At 34.5% G+C, this 19494-nt stretch overlaps 1 protein-coding gene across 1 annotated transcript in view; it reads left to right on the forward strand.

Annotated features, from left to right (window-relative positions):
- Positions 1-1507: 1507 nt before the first annotated feature.
- The window catches only part of LOC136035152 (nucleoporin Nup43-like), a 43769-nt gene continuing 25782 nt past the window's right edge, over positions 1508-19494 (forward strand). Inside the window, exons 1-2 of the mRNA XM_065716708.1 lie at positions 1508-1627; positions 2494-2573. Coding sequence (XP_065572780.1) covers positions 1508-1627; positions 2494-2573 — 200 coding nt within the window. The remainder of the gene's footprint in view (positions 1628-2493; positions 2574-19494) is intronic.

A 19494-nucleotide genomic window follows, 5' to 3' on the forward strand; every position in this document is an offset into this window, starting at 1 on the left:
CATAAGGTTGGGTGGCCTTTTTACTGCCTATTTTCTTCTAATTAAATCTTTGTGTAATATGGCATATCACCTCCTCTGTTCATTCTAAAACATTAAAATAAAAGCCAAACTCTATAGATATATATGACTTTAATAAAAGCTTGTATAAGTATGAGCTGAAAACTTATTATATGAGTTAAAATACTCTTTCAAAGGTTGGAGTAATCATTTAAGATAAATATATTTTTGAAAAATTGCTTATAAAAGACGGCATATAATTATGTGGTTATTTTCTTTTTTATCTAGCCGGTATAGATGGGTCTCTGAATCCTTAGTTTGAATCAGTGGAATGGTATCGTTTTTTTTTAGATATTTAACAACGAAATGTTGAAAATAAAATTGAAATTCACACTACTATAGTTAACTACGGAAACGGAACGCATATGCAACTAGAATATTATTTCAGAATTTCTCACCTTCTCAATACCAACCAGTCTCAAAATATAGTTATGTTTTTGTATAGGGGTTGCGTATATTTATCCATAAAATTGTATGAACTGTTATATATACCGCTCAGAATTTTTATACTTATTTTGGTACATGCCTTTCAATCGTGTTTCCACAATTAGTTGTTTATCAAATCATAATTTTTACAGCAAAATTCGTTTACTTAATGCTAAATGCTAAAAGAATTTCTATTGAAATAATTTCTTTCTAAAAGAATTTCTTATTGGTTATGCTAAAAGAATTTCAAATTTTATTTTTATGCTTAGCAAATATATTAAGATTTAAATGTTTGAATTGAATATCGTAAAGCCTTAAGATTAAAAAAAGAAATTAGAAATCTACCACCGCTTGAAACCCTGAGAATTTATATCACCATTCTATACCAACCCAATCGAAAAATAACAAACACATATTTTTGCGTTTCTGTAAGGAATATTTTGACTTATATACTTTGGTTGAAGTACATACCTACATGTATCTTTTGAAGTTCATATTTATCTGACGATTTTAGTTTTTATTCAAATTTTTTAAGATGATTAGAAGAGAAAATACTAATAAAGAGCTCTAAAATGACAGAACTCTAGACTGAGAGGACTAGCCATTATAAACGTTCGCCAAAATAATCAGGTAGACATCGATCGTGTAATAAATAGACATTGCAGGAAAAATTCTGCAATATGAGCAAAATATATCAAACCTTAAAAAGTGGAAAGGTACGCTAGGTCATTACGAAAATTGATATTTCGATTAGTAGATTTCTTGGATTTTGTTAAATTTGACACTGTTTATTATAACTCTATTTTTAAAAAATAATACTTTATTACCTATACTTATAAACCTCGTTGTAGGTGTATTCTATGTATTTCTATCTCTTTGTTCTATTTTTCTTGTTAGACCCCTAAAAAATTACTATTCAAAGTTTAATACATATTTTACGATTATATAAGTTTTATCTTAATCCTCATTTCCCACTCTTCATTACTATCATAATTACCTAAGCGACGCCGTAGAGTTAGGCGACATGCTAAACGCTTTGACCTATAGAAATTGTCACATAACACCAAAGTTGGTTCATAATACCATAACACCAAAGATGGTTCAAGACCATCTTGGTGTTATGAGTGTTATCTATGGTGTTATGGTAAGACATCTATGGTGTTATGACCATATAAGATGGTCAAAGATGGTTCAACACCAAAGATGGGACGCATAACACCAAAGATGGTTCAAGAAAAAAAATTGACAATAAAAAGCTTAACTCACTCGTTATGGCGATCAGACGTGCAAATGCAAGAAATTATGCAGAAAATATTAAATATCATATTTTTTGCATAGATGGTGAACAACTTTTTATTTTTTTGTGGCGGGTGGTTTTTATAACTTACTATTTTTTGTATCGATATTATTACATTCTTTTAATTTCAGCAGATTGATTAACACTTCTACCCTCACCGGATTTTAGATTAAATTTACGACCATTTCAATTACCTACCTACGACGTATAATTGTCGAGATTCCATTTAAATTGCTGGTATTGCTATGTTCGCTAGTTGGTTCAAGCAACTGATTATGCGCCCCCGCTAAGAAAAATCCTGGATCCGCCCCTGTCTGAACGCAGGGACACCGATTGGAGAGCAGGAAGCAATCAACTCTCATCCTTAAATTTTATTACTCCGGTATATTTAAAAAAAAAAAAACGGTTTTTTTGTTTTTCCATTGGATAAAAGATATAATAAACAAACAATAATGCCACCCTATACTTTGAAAAATACTTTGGTACTTGCGTGTTATTCCCACCTCACTCAAGAAGTGAAGTTAAGTTGATCATAATTAAATAACCAAAATCTGATGAAAATATTACTTTAGTAGCAAAATTATGGAAACTACAAGAGAGAATTACGGAATGCAGGCCGCCCAGAATGCATTATATTAAATATCTAACGTAACCAACTCTATATATTAAATTTGTAATTTAAATATACCTGCATAGTAGTTCATCTCACTAAGACTAAGTTAATTATCTACGAATGCAGACAGAGAAACCGGTTTTACTCAGATCAAGAACTTGAGTTTGGTCAGGATAACATGTAAGTATCAATTTTTTTTGGCATCTTCATTTCAAGAAATGTAAAAGCAAATCCTTGCCCTCCCATAATTATTCAATTTTTTGTGAATCAGCGCGCTCTTCGACGAGAATTGGTTGCATCAAAATTTTTCTTAGTTGACTAGAAATCCTTAATTTTCCATATAAAACTACGTTTCTATGAAAGTCAAACATTTATTCACATAAATGTTTTAAAGGCAGGGCTTTTTTTAATAGCTGAAAATGATTGAAATGCGACTAGCCCCCCACCATGCCTACAATTTCCTCAAAGACATCCAATTAAAATTTGAGATTGCCATTTTGTACAATGTAATTGAAAGATTCGGAAATTATGCCTTTGAGGATGAACCCCCCCCCCCCCCAGCCCTCAGGCCAAGAGTTGTAAATTTTGCCCTGGGGGCATATAAGTTATATAGAGAAAGGGTGAACGTATAAACTTCGGAGGGGACTCGTTGGCTTCGTAATCAGAAGTTCCAGTGCCGTTTTTAAGACTTAGAGTGGTTGGAGGGTGGATACTTCTTCCCACACCTCGTATTTTCCCGAAATGCATCTGATAAATATTTGAGACGGACATTTGTTGTCATAGAAACTTTCAAAACAGCTCATTCGATTGGAAATTTGAAAGTTCTAGTGCTCTTTTTAATAGTCGAAAGATATTGGAGGGCAACTAACCTCCCTCCCACGCCCACCGTTTCCCCATACATATCCAATAAAAATTTTGAGATAGTCATTTTGTTCAACGTAATTTAAAGGACCAGAAATTATGTTTTTGAGGATGACGACCCTTCCCACCCCACAGCCCTCAATGTAAGGTAAGCTATGCCCTCAGGCTTATAAGGTATGTATAGAAAGGGTGATCGTGTAAACTTCGGAGAGGGCTTGTTGTATTGGTAATCAGAAGTTCTAGTGCCCTTTTTAAGATTCGGAGTAATCGGGGTGAGTAACCTCGTATTTTACCGTAATATATCTGATAGAAATTCTGAGATGGCCATTTGTTGTCGTAGAAATTTCGAAAAAGGCTCATCGATTGGAAATTGAAAGGGCTAGCACTCTTGTTATTAGCCAAAAGCTATTGGGGGCAATAATCCCCCCTCCCTACGCCCATCAATTCCCAACACACATCTAATCAAAATTTTGAGATATCCATTTTGATCAGCGTAGTTGAAAGGTCTCGAAATTATGTATTTTACAAACCCCATACCTTCTCAAGACTAGAATATAATTTGCGCTTCACTAAAAAAAAAAAAAAAAAAAAAAAAAAAAAAAAAAAAAAAAAAAAAAAAAAAAAAAAAAAAAAAAAAAAAAAAAAAAAAAAAAGGCTGGGGATGAACTGACAATTTTTCAGCCTTTTTTTTTCTTTTTGTTCAGTGTACATATAATGATATATATTTCTTAAAGTTATAATCTTACTTAATTTATTAAGGTTGAAAAAGTTAAAACATTTTAAATTCATTTTTTTATTTATTTCAATCATACGATAAATAACCGACTCAAACTCAAAACGAGTAAAAATTAACATAAGTAGGGTTGACAACCCCCATGCCTTCTCAAGAACAGAACACAATTTGCACTTTACTGAAAACGAAATACATCTAAAATGTTTTCACTTTGTTTTTAGTTGTTTAAATTGTTTTTGCTAGATACATAAAGCGAAAAAACTCCCCCTTGCACTCCAATTACAGCGCGAGTATCCGGTTCCCTTTTTAAGAATAACAAGATATTGGAGGGCAAGCAGCCCTTCTCTCAAGCCCATTAATTTTCCGATCACATCCAGTCAAAATTTTGATACAACCATTTTGTTCAGCATAGTAGAAATGTCCAGCAACTATGTCTTTAGGGATATTAGGTGTGTCAACCCCCAAAATTATGCATCAGGCCTATTATGCTTTAAAACTAAATGTTTGCTTTAAAATAAATCATAAGGTATTGTGTTAAATAGTTGCCAATAAGACACTCCAGCGGTATATTGAGATTGACTTGAGTATTAAGTTACTATTTCTGCTCTTACAATTTAAATAAATAAAAGCATAGACATAATATTTTGGGAATGATATTAACTCTTATTTTTGAGGCCAACTTCAGACGCTGTAAAATTAAATTAAAAAATGCTGTTTTTGTCAGGTTAAAAATTGTTGAAAAAGTTTCTCGGACATACAAATAGCAGCCCATACTGTGGATTCTTATAGAAGAAAACTGAAAAGATATATAATAGTTTTTTCCATGAAAAAGACTTTCAATAAAAAACGAACAGAAATTAAATTTAAAAAATTTTTCAACAGGACAAGTTTTTCAAAGAAAAGTAAAGAGCTCCATTACGCCAAGAATGAGCAAAAATAAAGTCAAATAATCTTCCAAGCGCAAAGAATACATAAAGAATATATTTGTAACTGCTCACTAACCACATTTGATGAGCTAAAATGCTTTCTGTGAAGTGCTACGCAGCTTCAGTATAAGAAGTTGGGTGGCGGGGGGGGGGGGTCATCATAGATAGGAAAAGTTTTGTTTTTGTTAATCTTTCATATTGCTATTTTTTTTATTTTAAAAACAACTTGGGCTTCTTCGTATAAGAAAATTCAAATTCGGCCAGTTTCTCGTCTAATATAGAAGTGTTTCCCCTTTAGAATATTTAACTAATCTTAAGATAAATCACTTATGTTAAAAATGCAGTGGTGGTGGTCCACAACTTTAATATGACAGGAGAATGTACAAACACTGGGAAAATGTAAACGAGGTGTTGAAATCCCGGGAATCTCTGCTTTAGATGTATGATCAAAAACGAAAGATAAAGATTTCATTAGGATAAATAGAAATATATTAGCTACAGACAGAGATATTAAAAGGCTATTAAAATATTTACTGTTGAGCTGATAAGAGAAGATAACTTGTAAAATTAACCCGATCATGTTTATAGACGTTGTGAACGATTGGCCTTTTTGAAAAGTAACCATAACTATTAAAAAGTAAGTTTTCACGACTTTTAATTAATTTATTAAAATTGCTTAACAACAAGATGAAAAAAGTGGGACACCGGAAGATAAACTAAATGTAAAGGAAATTCTTAGGATTCAACAAAATAACGAAATCACAAGAATAAAACAATTTCATGTAAGTGTCAAGGAGCTTCCCTATTGACCGCTTCCCTAAATCAGAGATAGATAAATCTGGTCGGCCATATGATATTTCTCCAAAAGAAATGTAATACGTAGATAAAATGCAAGAAGGCCCATAAAAAGCTTTAGGTGTTTAAAGGCTTTAGATATCGTCCTAAATGAATTGGGAAATTGCTTGTGTTTATAAGCCTATACGACACGAGGAACAAAGTAGACGCGGAGGAGTGCAACTAAAGAGAACAGTCGAGTCAAAACATGTCTACTAAATTCAAACTTGAAAGCTAATAATTTCCTATTAATAAGACATGGGTTGAAAATAAAGAGCTCAATCTCAATTAGTCTTGAGCTTTGCAAAATCACCGAACTAGATGATACCCGAGATACTTATCCTCAATCCAGGAAAAACCTTTTCATCCTCAAATTTAACGAATAAAGACTTTGAATAGGTTGAAATTTTAAATGACAAAAGTAGGTAAGAACAAGAAACCTAATTTTGCCTGGATCAGCACTCATAATGATATTTGTTTAATCATTTATTTGGACGGTAATATTTGCCTTTACATTAGTGAGTAAGGTCATATATGTATTTAAAAATTTTGTATATGTATTCAACTTCCCCTCAAAATTCCTTGAAAAGTTCACCTACATATCCTTAGGCATTTTTATAATAGTAGTCACAGTAGTAGTATTGATATTACTTGTAATAGAGGTAATAGTAACAGCGGTAGCACTAGTTAATAGCATATTAACATATTGCCTTTTGGTCAGTAGAACATCCCTCTCATCGAGTCCTGGAAGTTTCAGCTTAATACAATTAGCAATTGCTATGACATTGCTGATATGTTCTTTTGATAACATGTATTTCCATATACTTGTTGAAGTTTTCATCTCAATACTCTTAGTCTAACAAGTAGTTGCAATAGAAGTAGTAGTAGTAGTAGTAGTAAATGTAGCAGTAAAAGCAGTATAAGCAGTGCTGTGCAGACATTGCCTTTTGTCAAATTAAATAAAAAAAACAAGTTTTTTCAACTGAAAGTAAGGAGTGACATCAAAACTTAAAACGCACAGAAATTACTTCGTATATGAAAGAGGCTGCTTCCTCATCAACGCCCCGCTCTTTACGCTAAAGTTTGACTCTTTCTCTCAATTCTTCTTTCTAAAACAGTAAAAAACTTTAGCGTAAAGAGCGGGGCGTTGATGAGGAAGCAGCCTCTTTCATATACGAAGTAATTTCTGTGCGTTTTAAGTTTTGATGTCACTCCTTACTTTCAGTTGAAAAAACTTGTTTTTTTTATTTAATTTCTGAACGTTTTTGAATCAATGCATGTTTTGATTTTGGCTCTCCGCAGAGGAATAATCAAAACGAAATTTGCATATTTTTTTTTTGGCTCAATGGCTTTCTCATAATTTTGATCGAATGATTTTGAGAAAAAAAGAGCGGGGGACGAAGCCTAGTTGCCCCCCGATTTTTTGGTTAATTAAAAAGGCAAGTAGAACTTTTAATTTTTTACGAATCTTTTTATTGGTAAAAGATTTACGTAACTTATAAATTAGCTTACGTAAAGAACTTTTGTATTCTCATGTTTTTATTACATATATGAGGGGATTCGCCCCATCGTCAGTACCTTGCTCTTTACACTAAAGCTTAAATTTTATCCCAATTCATTAAGAATGACCCCCTGAATCACAAAAGCCGTAGAATAAGTAGTTGAAATTACCGAAAATACTTTAGCGCAAAGAGTGAGGTATTAGAAGGAGGTGAGCCCCTCATATGGGTAATAATTTCTGTTTGTCTTAAGTTTTATTGCTGTTCCTTACCTCCAGCTGAAAAAGCTTTTTCACTTTTATTTTTTAATTGTTTTTTTTTTAAATAATGCTAGTAAATCCTGCTCTCCCTTCATGGAAATTTTCTTCTCCCATTACAAATTCTCGAAGGAAAGTTCCCCCAGCATATCCCCCTCTTCTCAACCCCTCCCCCAAACCAAAAAAATCCTCCTGAAAACGCCTGTATACTTCCCAATAACCATTACTATATGTAAGCACAGGTCAAAGTTTGTAACTTGTTGCCCCTCCCACGGGGACTGTGGGGGAGTAAGTCGTCCCCAAAGACATAGTTATAAGGTTTTTCAACTACGCTGAATAAAATGGCTATCTCAGAATTTTGATCCGTTGACTTTGGGAAAATAATTAGCGTGGGAGGGGGCCTAGGTGCCCTCCAATTTTTTTGGTCACTTAAAAAGGGCACTAGAACTTTTCATTTCCGTTAGAATGAGCCCTCTTGCAACATTCTAGGACAACTGGGTCGATACGATCACCCCTGGGAAAAAAAAAAACAAAAAACAAAAAAACAAAAAAACAAATAAACACGCATCCGTGATCTGCCTTCTGGCAAAAAATGCAAAATTCCACATTTTTGTAGATAGGAGCTCGAAACTTCTACAGTAGGGTTCTCTGATACGCTGAATCTGATGGTGTGATTTTCGTTAAGATTCTATGACTTTTAGGGGGCGTTTCCCCCTATTTTCTAAAATAACGCAAATTTTCTCAGGCTCGTAACTTTTGATGGATAAGACTAAACTTGATGAAACTTATATATTTAAAACCAGCATTAAAATGCGATTCTTTTGATGTAGCTATTGGTATCAAAATTCCATTTTTTAGAGTTTTGGTTACTATTGAGCCGGGTCGCTCCTTACTACAGTTCGTTACCACGAACTGTTTGATGATCTTCCTCTTTAGGCATTCTCTGAAATTTCCAACCTGATACCGAAATGAATTCTTGAGACACATTTTTTTTTACAATGTGCATCTAGATAGTGTCGTTTGATTTAGTTTAAATTTCCCCACAATATTGTAAATAGGGTTATGTGGTAGTAGTAGTGGTGGTAGTTGTAGTAGCATTGGTAGCATGCTAATTTTGCCTTTTTGGTCATCTCCCTTATGATTTCCTGAATTTCCAAACTTATATACTCAGTTATTCCTGATTTACACGCTTTTGACAATCCGCATAGGCTTAACGTGGTTTGATTTAGTATAATATTCCGTTCAACATTCTCTGAAAGGCTCACCTGAATGCCCTTCGTCTTCTTCGAAAGTAAGTTGAAACATGCATACCTTTCTCAATAATATATACTAAATGTTAACAGTGAACCAATTGTATAACTTACAACCCTTTCCCTGAGGACTGTGGGGAGGTTGACATCCCCAAAGACATAATTATTGGACCTTTCAACAATGCTGAACAAAACAACTCTCTTAAACTTTATATCAGATGTATTTTGGGGAATGCCAGGCTTGGAGGGGGGGGGGGGCTGAATGCCCTCTATTTACTTTTGACTCTTGAAAAAGGTACTAAAACTTCTGACTTCCAATCAACCATCCAATCCAGAATTTATGCGACAACCCGTTCCATAAGAACCTCTTATTCCCTGGGGCATAACTTACCACCCTTGTCCATGGGCTCTAAAGACATTCTCATGTGGTTTTTGAAATATTAGTATCAAAATAGCTATCTCAAAATTTCGATTGAATGTGTTTCGGGAAAAACGAATGTCAAGGAGGGAGGCTAGTTACTCTCCATTAGGTTTCACTCTTAAAAGGGAACTAGAACTAAACATTTCAATAAATGAGCCTCTTCTAAAATTCACACGACCATCCTTCCATAAAACCCTCATATGCCCCAGGGGCATAACTAACAACCCTTACCTCCAGACTCTGGAGGATTGTGTCAACCCTAAAGGCCTTGTTATATATCCTTTGGACTTTTTTGAACAAATGGCTATCTCCAAATTTCTATCGGATGCATTTATGGAAAATATGACATGGGGGATTGCTGCCCTTCGATCACTTTGAAACTTAAAAAGACACTAGAATTTCTGATTTCCAATCCATTTGGCCTCCTCCAAATGTTTATACGACCACCCTTTGCATAAGAACCATATATGCCCTCAGGAAATAACATACAACCTTTGCACTGGGGGATGTAGATGGTTATCATCTTCAAAGACATAGTTTCCAGACCTTTCAACTACTTTGAACAAAATGGCTATTTCAAAATGTTTGTTCAGTGTGTTTGGAAAAATGATGGGGGTGGGGAGGGCTTCATTCACTTGTTTCACTCTTGACTATTAAAAAGGGCGCTAGCCCTTTCAATTTCCAATCGAATGAGCCCCCTTCGAAGTTCCTACGACAGCTAATGGCCATCTCAAAATTTCTATCTGATGGTTTTTGGGAAAATTTGGTGCGTGGAGGGGGAGGTATCTGCCCTCCGATCACTTTGACTCTTATAAAGGGCATTAGAACTTATGATTACCAATCCAATGAGCCACTTCGAAGTTTTTAGGAACCCTTTTTCTATAGAAACCTTACATGCCCCCAGGGCATAACTTAAAACCCTTGCCCTTAGGGCTACAGGAGTGTTATCCCTGAATACATAATTTTTGGACCTTTTAACTATCTTGAACAAAATAGATATCTCAAAACTTCAATTAGATATGTTTGGGGAAATGATGGGTGTGGGTGGGGGGGGCTGGTTGCCCTCCAATTACTTTCGACTATCGCAAAGGGCACTAGTTCTTTTAATTTCCAATCGGTTGGTTCCTTTTCGAAATTTTTACGACTACTCTTTCTATGCGAACTGTCCTGGTCTAAACTCCCCCTACCCCAAAAAAGGAAAAAAACCCAATAAATCATGCATTGTATCCTCATCGCTCTTTACTTAGGCTGTGCAATAGAGTTTTCCAGTATCACTTTTTCACCTTCATTTAATACTAGTCATACAGGTTTTGTCTTCTTAATATTAATTTTTAAATCTACCTTACACCCTGAAATCTCAAAACCTCCTAAAATTCATTCATTTTGTTGGTATTTTATCTAAGAGAGTCAAATCATCTAGCCTACATAATCTAAGTCTAAGAGATTTTTTCCCTTCCTTTACGGTTCCATGTTCTTCCATAACCTTTGCCATGTTCCTTCGGACTAGGTCCATTTAGACAACCCATATTTACAGGGATATTACGCAATCCTGCTTATCTCCTGGTCAGACACCATACCATTTACTAACTTTCCTTCCTACTACCACAGAAATGTGGTTCTTGTACATAGCTCTCACCCCATTATTGTGCTCATCTGGTATAATACAAGAATACAATCTTCATTAAAGCTCTTTTGCAGGCTGAATGAAATGCCTATTTATAATCCATGAAACTGAGGACTAAGGGCGTCTGAAAATTCAAACACTTCTTAGTATAAATCTAAGAGTGTCTTGGTCGACATTCTCTTTCTGAAGCCACAATATCCTACTCTTAATAATTCATATGAAGTATCTCTTAGTTTTGTAAGTATTATCATACCAAGTGATTTGCTCTCTGCAGAAGCCAAGCTAATACCTCTATAATTACCTCACTAACTCTTTTCACTTTTCTTTTAAAAGGGGACAAAAAGGGAATTATTTTTATTGATTTTTGGAAAATCTTAATTCTGAAAAATTAGAAAAAAATGAGGTATTTTTAACTTAAGAACGGGTGATTGGATCTCAATGAAATTCGATATTTAGAAGGATATCGTGTCTCAGAGCTCTTATTTTAAATCTCGACCGGATCTGGTGACATTGGGGGGGGGGAGTTGGGAGGGGGAAACCTAAAATATTGGAAAACACTTTGAGTGGAGGGATTGGGATGAGACTTGGTGGGAAAACTAAGCACAAGTCCTAGATACATGATTGACATAACCGGAACGGATCTGCTCTCTTTGGGGTAGTTGGGGGTGGGGTTAATTCTGAAAATTAGAAAAAATGAGGTATTTTTAACTTACGAACGAGTGATCGTATCTCAATGAAATTTGATATTTAGAAGAATATCGTGTCTCAAAGCTCTTACTTTAAATTGCGACCGGATCTGGTGATATTGGGGGGAGTTTGGAGTGGGGGAACCTAAAATCATGGAAAACACTTAGATTGGAGGGATTGGGATGAAACTTGGTGGGAAAAATAAGCAGAAGTTTTAGATACGTCATTTACATAATTGGAACGGATTCGCTCTATTGGCGGGGGGGGGGGGGGTTGTTCTGAAAAATTAGAAAAAATGACGTATTTTTAACTTACGAAGGAGTGATCAGATCTTCATAATAAATCATATTTAGAAGGATCTCGTGACCCAGATCTCATATTTTAAATCTCAAATGGACCCAGCGTCATTGGGGGGAGCAGTTGGGGGGGACCAGAAATTTTAGAAAATACTTAAAGCGGAGAGATCAGGATGAAACCGGATGGGAAGAATAAAAACCTGTCTAAGATACGTGTCTGACATAACCGGACCGGATCTGCTCTCTTTGGTGGAGTTGGGGGGGGGGGGGTAATTAGAGGTTTAAAGCTCTAATTTTAAATTCCGACCAGATCCTGTGACATTGGGGGGAGTTGGAGGGGGAAACCGGAATTCTTGGAAAACGTAAAAATTGGGATATTTTTATCTTACGAATAGGCGATCGGATCTTAATGAAATTTGATCAAACAGTTCGTGGTAACGAACTGTAGTAAGGAGCGACCCGGCTCAATAGTAACCAAAACTCTAAAAAATTGAATTTTGATATCAATAGCTACATCAAAAAAATCGCATTTTAATGCTGATTTTAAATATATAAGTTTCATCAAGTTTAGTCTTACCCATCAAAAGTTACGAGCCTGAGAAAATTTGCCTTATTTAAGAAAATAGGGAGAAACACCCCCTAAAAGTCGTAGGATCTTAACGAAAATGACACCATCAGATTCAGCGTATCAGAGAACCCTACTATAGAAGTTTCAAGTTCCTATCTACAAAAATGTGGAATTTTGTATTTTTTGCCAGAAGACAAATCACGGGTGCGTGTTTATTTGTTTGTTTTTTTTCCCCAGAGGTCATCGTATCGACTAAGTGGTCCTAGAATGTTGCAAGAGGGCTCATTCTAACGGAAATGAAAAGTTCTAGTGCCCTTTTTAAGTGACCAAAAAATTGGAGGGCATCTAGGCCCCCTCCCACGCTCATTTTTTTCCCAAAGTCAACGGATCAAAATTTTGAGATAGCCATTTTGTTCAGCGTAGTCGAAAACCATAATAACTATGTCTTTGGGGATGACTTACTCCCCCACAATCCCTGGGGGAGGGGCTGCAAGTTACAAACTTTGACCAGTGTTTACATATAGTAATGGTTATTGGGAAGTGTACAGACGTTTTCAGGGGGATTTTATTTTGTTTGGGGGTGGGGCTGAGAAGAGGGGGCTATGTTGGAGGATCTTTCCTTGGAGGAATCTGTCATGGGGGAAGAAAAATTCAATGAAAAGGGGGCAGGATTCTCTAGCATTACTATAAGAAAACAATGAAAAATAAACATGAAAACGTTTTTTCAAATGAAAGGAAGAAGTAGCATTGAAACTTAAAACGAACAGAGATAATTACGCATATGAGGGATTCTAAAAATACTTTAGCATAAAGAGCGAGGTATTTCGGAGGAGATAAATACCTTGCTCTTTATGCTAAAGTATTTTTAGTAATTTCAACTATTTATTCTACGGCCTTTCTGATTCAGGGTTCTTTCTTAAAGAATTGGGACAAAACTTACGATTTAGTGTAAAGAGCGAGGTATTAACGAGGGTACAAACCCCCTCGTATACATAATAAAAATATAAGGTTATGAAAGTTTGTTACGTAAGTTAATTCTTAAGTTACGTGTATTTTTTACTAATAAAAACGTTCATTAAAAATTAAAAGTTCTAGTTGCCTTTTTAAGTAACCGAAAAATTGGAGGGCAACTAGGCCTCCTTCTCCACCCCTTATTTCTCAAAATCGTCTGATCAAAACTAAGAGAAAGCCATTTAGCCAAAATAAGAATTAATATACAAATTTCATTTTAATAATTTAAGTGCGGAGAGCCAAAACCAAACATGCATTAATTCAAAAACGTTCAGAAATTAAATAAAAAAACTAATTTTTTTAGCTGAAAGTAAGGAGCGACATTAAAACTTAAAACGAACAGAAATTACTCCGTATATGAAATGGGTTGTCCCCTCCGCAATCCCTCGCTCTTTACGCTGAAGTTTGACTCTTTGCCACAATTCTACTTTTTAAAACAATTAAAAGCTTTAGCGTAAAGAGCGAGGGATTGCGGAGGGGACAACCCATTTCATATACGGAGTAATTTCTGTTCGTTTTAAGTTTTAATGTCGCTCCTTACTTTCAGCTAAAAAAATTAGTTTTTTTTTATTTAATATTTAGAAGGAATTCATGTCTCGGAGCTCTTATTTCAAATTCTGACCAGATCTTTTGACATTGGGTGGAGTTGGAGGGGGAAATCTTGGAAAACACTTGGAGTGGAGGAATCGGGATGAAGCTTGGTGGATAGAATAAACAAATGTCCTTGATACGTGATTGACGTAACCGTACTGGATTCGCTCTCTTTGGGGGTGTTGGGGGAGGGTTCAGTGATTTGGCGATTTTGGTGCTTCTGGACGTGCTAGGACCATGAAAATTGGTAGGCGTGTCAGGGAGCTGCACAAATTGACTTGATAAAGTCGTTTTCCCAGATTTGACCATCTGGGGGGCTAAAGGGGGAAAAAACTAGAGAAAATTAGGTATTTATAACTTACGAGTGGGTGATCGGATGTTGATGAATATTAGTCTTTAGAAGGACATCGTGACTCAGAGCTCCTATTTTAAATCCTGACCGGCATTAAGCCTCTGCTTTTCCTTTTAAATCAATCTATTGATTCTTAAAATTCTGTTAGAGATCATACCATATGAGCTCTTGGCTCTTCTTGCCTCGTCACAAGTAACATATGACCTCTTAGCTCTTGTTTAAGTATTAAAAGAAATAGTGTCAAAACAAAGTTAAATTTAAAATCATTTTGTTTCAAAAATAAAATTTTTGGTATGAATAGTGCTATCGACAGAAAATTGTGAGTTAGCCAATCGGTTAAAACTACCAAATATATGAGAACAAAGCCTCCCAGCGTCAGACGACATACTACCGCACTTTGACTTATTCATATAAAATGATCGAATGCATGCATAATTAATGTTTGCATTGATGATTAGAAAGTTTTATATTACAAGATTTTCTGAAAATCTTAGCTGTATTTTTTACTTCACACCCCTCATTAAGGTAGAATTTATCTTTTTTATTTCTTATCATAAATCCAAGTTAATTCTTATTTAATTCATATTTTGTAAAAAAAGAAAAAGTATAATTAGATTACAAACCTTGACAATGGCTACGTTTGTTCTTCTAACTCATTTTCCTATTTATCAGGGTAAGTGAAATGCACTTCAATGAATTAGATACCTTTCGGAATGATTTTAAAAATCTTCATAGCTAGAACAATGATGATAGGTGTCCAGGCATTTTTTTTTTTTTTTTTTTTTTTTTTTTTTTTTTTTTTTTTTTTTTTTTTTTTTTTTTTTTGTGGTGGGAGCACATATAAAAATTCCAACCCTCTTTCATCCGCGGGAGACTTTGATGTTTTGAAACATGAGATATTGCCTTGGGACAGTAGTGGGAATGATGGTTGAAATCTTTTTCTTATGTATTGAAAAACTACAATTGGGGAATCCCCCTGGATAAACACCTTTCTCCAATTTTATCATCTATATCAACAGAAAAGCTCGCTATTGAAAATGAACCCCCTTCTAAATCTGAAGCTTCACGGAGACAAATTTTTGGACAAGGCTTTAACCTCTTTCTAATCCTGGATTATTTCAATTAGTTGCAACGGCACGGACATGGCAACGACAATAATTTCAAAAGAGAAAATTGAATCGCTTAAACTTCTTAACATATGCATTGTTCTGTGAATACCTTCTGGGTAAAAATCACTTTCATAATCAAACTATCCATATTATGACTGGTAATTATGTTGAAGCTGTGGATAAAAGTGCGCTTACTCCTGCTTAAAGGCGGCTCATTTAAAACGATCACAATTTCTGAATGATTCCAGTTGCTCTCTGGAACTTGTGGCAACACTTTCCAGTTCACAATTATAAGGATTATGGAAATATTTCAATGTGCCAGCTCTATGGCTGTTGAGTGTAGGTAGCTTTGTATTTCGTACCAAAAAACAAAGAAGACAACGAGCATAGTTTTTAGCCAGATATTTATATATATATATATATATGTATATATATATATATATATATATATATATATATATATATACATATATATATATATATATATATATATATATATATATATATATATATATATATATATATATATATATATATATATATATATATATATACTATAAAAAGGCCGTGTAGAAATAAACATTGAGTTCGTATTATCTTCATTCGTTTTTTTTGTATGTTGTGTATAAGCAGTGTGTTGTCAGAACATCTTTTTTGTATATATCTTAGTTGATATTCTGAGTTAAAACTGCTGCATTCCACTTATGTTCCAAAAGCTTCTTTGCTATAGCAGAAATCCACAGAAATTGCAATCTTTAATAGGAAACTTTTAGTTTTCAACATAGAACTAGAAAAAATTAAAATTTTTACTGAAAAGGGTGAAAAATTGAAAATGACCATAGCATAATTTGACTGAGCCAAAACCGTTGTTTTTAAGCGTAGGTTACTTCTTGTATCGTTCTAGATATTTTGTGTTAGAGTTTTTCTTTCGGTCTGTAAAACTCTAACAACTAGCACTTCACTGAAAACTGAGCTTACTAAAGTTTCTTAAGAGAATTATAATTATATACTAAAAGTTGACAAATCATGGTCGATGAAAATATATTAAGAGGTTTATAAACTAGGCTTTGTTTTGTGTAGGCTAATCATCGAATTTACTGTTCCTAAGAAGTTTTTTTTTAAGTTAGTTTTGTATTTTCAATGAAGCGCTAGTGTGATGGTGTGATTTTCATCAAGACCGTATGCCTTTTTAGGGTTGTTTACCCCTAATCTTTAAAACCAAGAAAATTTTCTTGTAACTTTTGGCAAGCAGCTTTAAACTTAAATTTGCTATATTTCGAATCATCAAAAACGTCCATTCTTTTGATTTATTAATTGTTATCAAAATTCCTTTTTTAGAGTTTTGATTACTCTTAGCCCCGCTCCCTCATTAATTACAGTTCATTAACACGAACTATTAGAATTCTTAAAAACATACCAAGGTATACTAAAGCTTTGGATCCGTGATCCCGACGTGGGGCGCAGGCCCCACCAGTGTGGCATTGTAATTTTTTGGTGGGTCATGGGCAGGACGCGCACCCTTCGGCTAAACAGACTTTAGAGCCTTAATTTAAAAAAAAAACATTTGATGTGAGTGGAGCAACGTTCACATGCATTTAAAAAGCAAAAAATACATGATAGTGTTGCAATGACGATGTACATTGTAGAAAAGGTGTTTTATAGAGACAATATTTTTCAGTGACGTAAAGTATGCCTGGAGGATTACCAAAAATTACCAATCTCATGGGCTTTTAAGCATCCTCATCCTTCAGATGAATGTACAAACATTTTGAATATCAAAATTTAAATATAACAAGGGAGGCAATAGGATTTTAGAAATGCCTAGGTGGGGCATGGCCCAAAATTGGTTATTCTTGTGATATTAAGTTTTTATTTTCTAAAAAATAACACAAAATATTTAGGCTTATACCCTTAGCTTAACCTATAACCTCATAAGATAAAGAACAAAGAAAGATGACTGTCTTATTCTTCCATATGAGAGTGTGCTTTAATGCCATTGGTAAATTTTTATGGCATTCTTTCTTAAGCCGATCAGAGTGTTTCTTAAGCGTATAAATAATTGCACCTTTTTCTGCCCTTTGTTGTTTTTACCTGTTACGATGTCTCAAATTCTGAGCCATTACACAAAGGGGTTTTCTGATTGGTTCTGTGCGAAGTTTTAAAGTATTAGAAAGAACGAAATGCTCTTTAGTTTCAAAATACGAACAAACTTTCTGTTTCTCTCTGGTTTAAGTCAGATAGCAATAGATCCGGAACATTTCTATTGGCCAGTTTCTCTTCCTGTTTACTTCCTGTTCCTCCTTCCTGTTGCTGTTTCTCTGGGGTTTAAGTCAGATGGCAATAGATCTGGAACATTTCTATTGGCCTAACTTTGCGTTTGTAATCTTGTAATAACCCAATGTTAATAACCCTATAGTCTAAGGAGGACCTATCCTTAGATTCTGACAGGAGTATGAGTTATATTCTTTTGTGCAAATAACCATCATAATCTAATTTTAATGTTAGCAATTTTAGCAACTCGCATCGAGCTAATCCTAGGAACTCATTCTGAACACCATTCCAAATATTTTTTGTAACTTCTTATTTTTTGTTTATTTTTATTATATATATATTTTTAGTTTGTTTACATTGGTTTATATTCTTGTATTGATTTATATTTAGTCTTTACATTAATTTGTATCGCAATTTTACTTTTTCTGGACGCAATTAAAGAGCAGTGTCATTTCCGTCCGTGTCTAACCGATACTAACGAAAAGGGTGCACATTGCGTTTTGATTTGAGACTTCAATTTATAATAACCATTGATATCAGGTGTAATAATGAGTCAATTCTTGAGACATTTTAGATAGAAAAACTAGATAAGTAAAATGTGGTCAAATTTTAGTCTCAAGGGTTCTGGCTGATCAAAACCTAAGAGGCTGCCCCTTCTTTGCCACCTGACGTAACTTTTGGAGCATCACTTTTTCTGCTGCGTGTAGGCACACTGTCACCTGGATGTACCTCCCCGTGCCACGCTTGGCACGCTTTCACTACGCATGGCACTCGCTATATGGTGTGTACGATCTTGGAAGTGGACGACCGCTCATCACAACCTTCAGCCATATCGCAGCAACGTACTTGCCCCTATTATGATGAATTGCTGATATAGGCTGCCAATGAACTATTTTTCAATTTCTTGTAAGGTAGTATCAGACCTTAAAAGCAAATCATATTTAAGAAGTGAGTTTTTTAATGAGTTGAGAAAAAACGCACTTAAGTTTTACTAACGCTAATCCAGTGTGTTGAACAGAAGTCACGAAGGATTTTCATTTTTGGCAGTAAAAGAGCAATAAAATCAAAAGAAGAATTACCTATTCACGAAAAACAACTCCTTTGTTACCAACAAATCCAAAACTGTTTTTTTTTTTCAATTCAAACTTTTGACAAATTAACTTTGTGTATGGCATAACTACATAGCTTAAAGAAGACCTGAATAAGACTAGAAGAAGAAACAGCTGAAATTAGCTATAATGAGACAGTTGACGGAAAACCAACAAGAAGAAGACTTTCGACCCTGCCCTAGTCCATAGCCCAGAGCTGTTACTTCCAAAATGAAAGAGCCAGACCCCTTCCAAAATGAAAAAAAATGTGAGAATTTACCAGTGTTCTGACAGATATTTTCACAAAAATGCCCTTTTTCCTGAATGTCCTTTCTCCCTTTTGCTGAAATGGTTTCCTATGCAAATGCCTGCTAACAGCTCACTTAACAAAAACGGTATTTTTTAATGTTGTTGTGTTTATTCTAATGTTTATAACATCGACGCGTTTATAAGACCAGTCAGATCTTATAAACGCATATATTTTGCTGTCATAGTTGACTATTGGACAGCAAAAATTATAGATTTAAAAATATTACTTAAGTCCTCTGAAAAAGCAATTGAGTTGCCTATTCTTGGGCTGTGTTGATCTGGATTGTTATTTTGGGTTGCCTTATGGTCAATGAAACCCAAATAAGCATATTCCATATGATTATTATTGTTATTATTATTGTATGTTGTTATTTATAAGGTGAATACGTAATTTGAGAACTGTTGAAATAATTT

This window comes from Artemia franciscana, chromosome 2, assembly GCF_032884065.1.
Source record: "Artemia franciscana chromosome 2, ASM3288406v1, whole genome shotgun sequence".
Lineage (NCBI taxonomy): Eukaryota > Metazoa > Arthropoda > Branchiopoda > Anostraca > Artemiidae > Artemia > Artemia franciscana.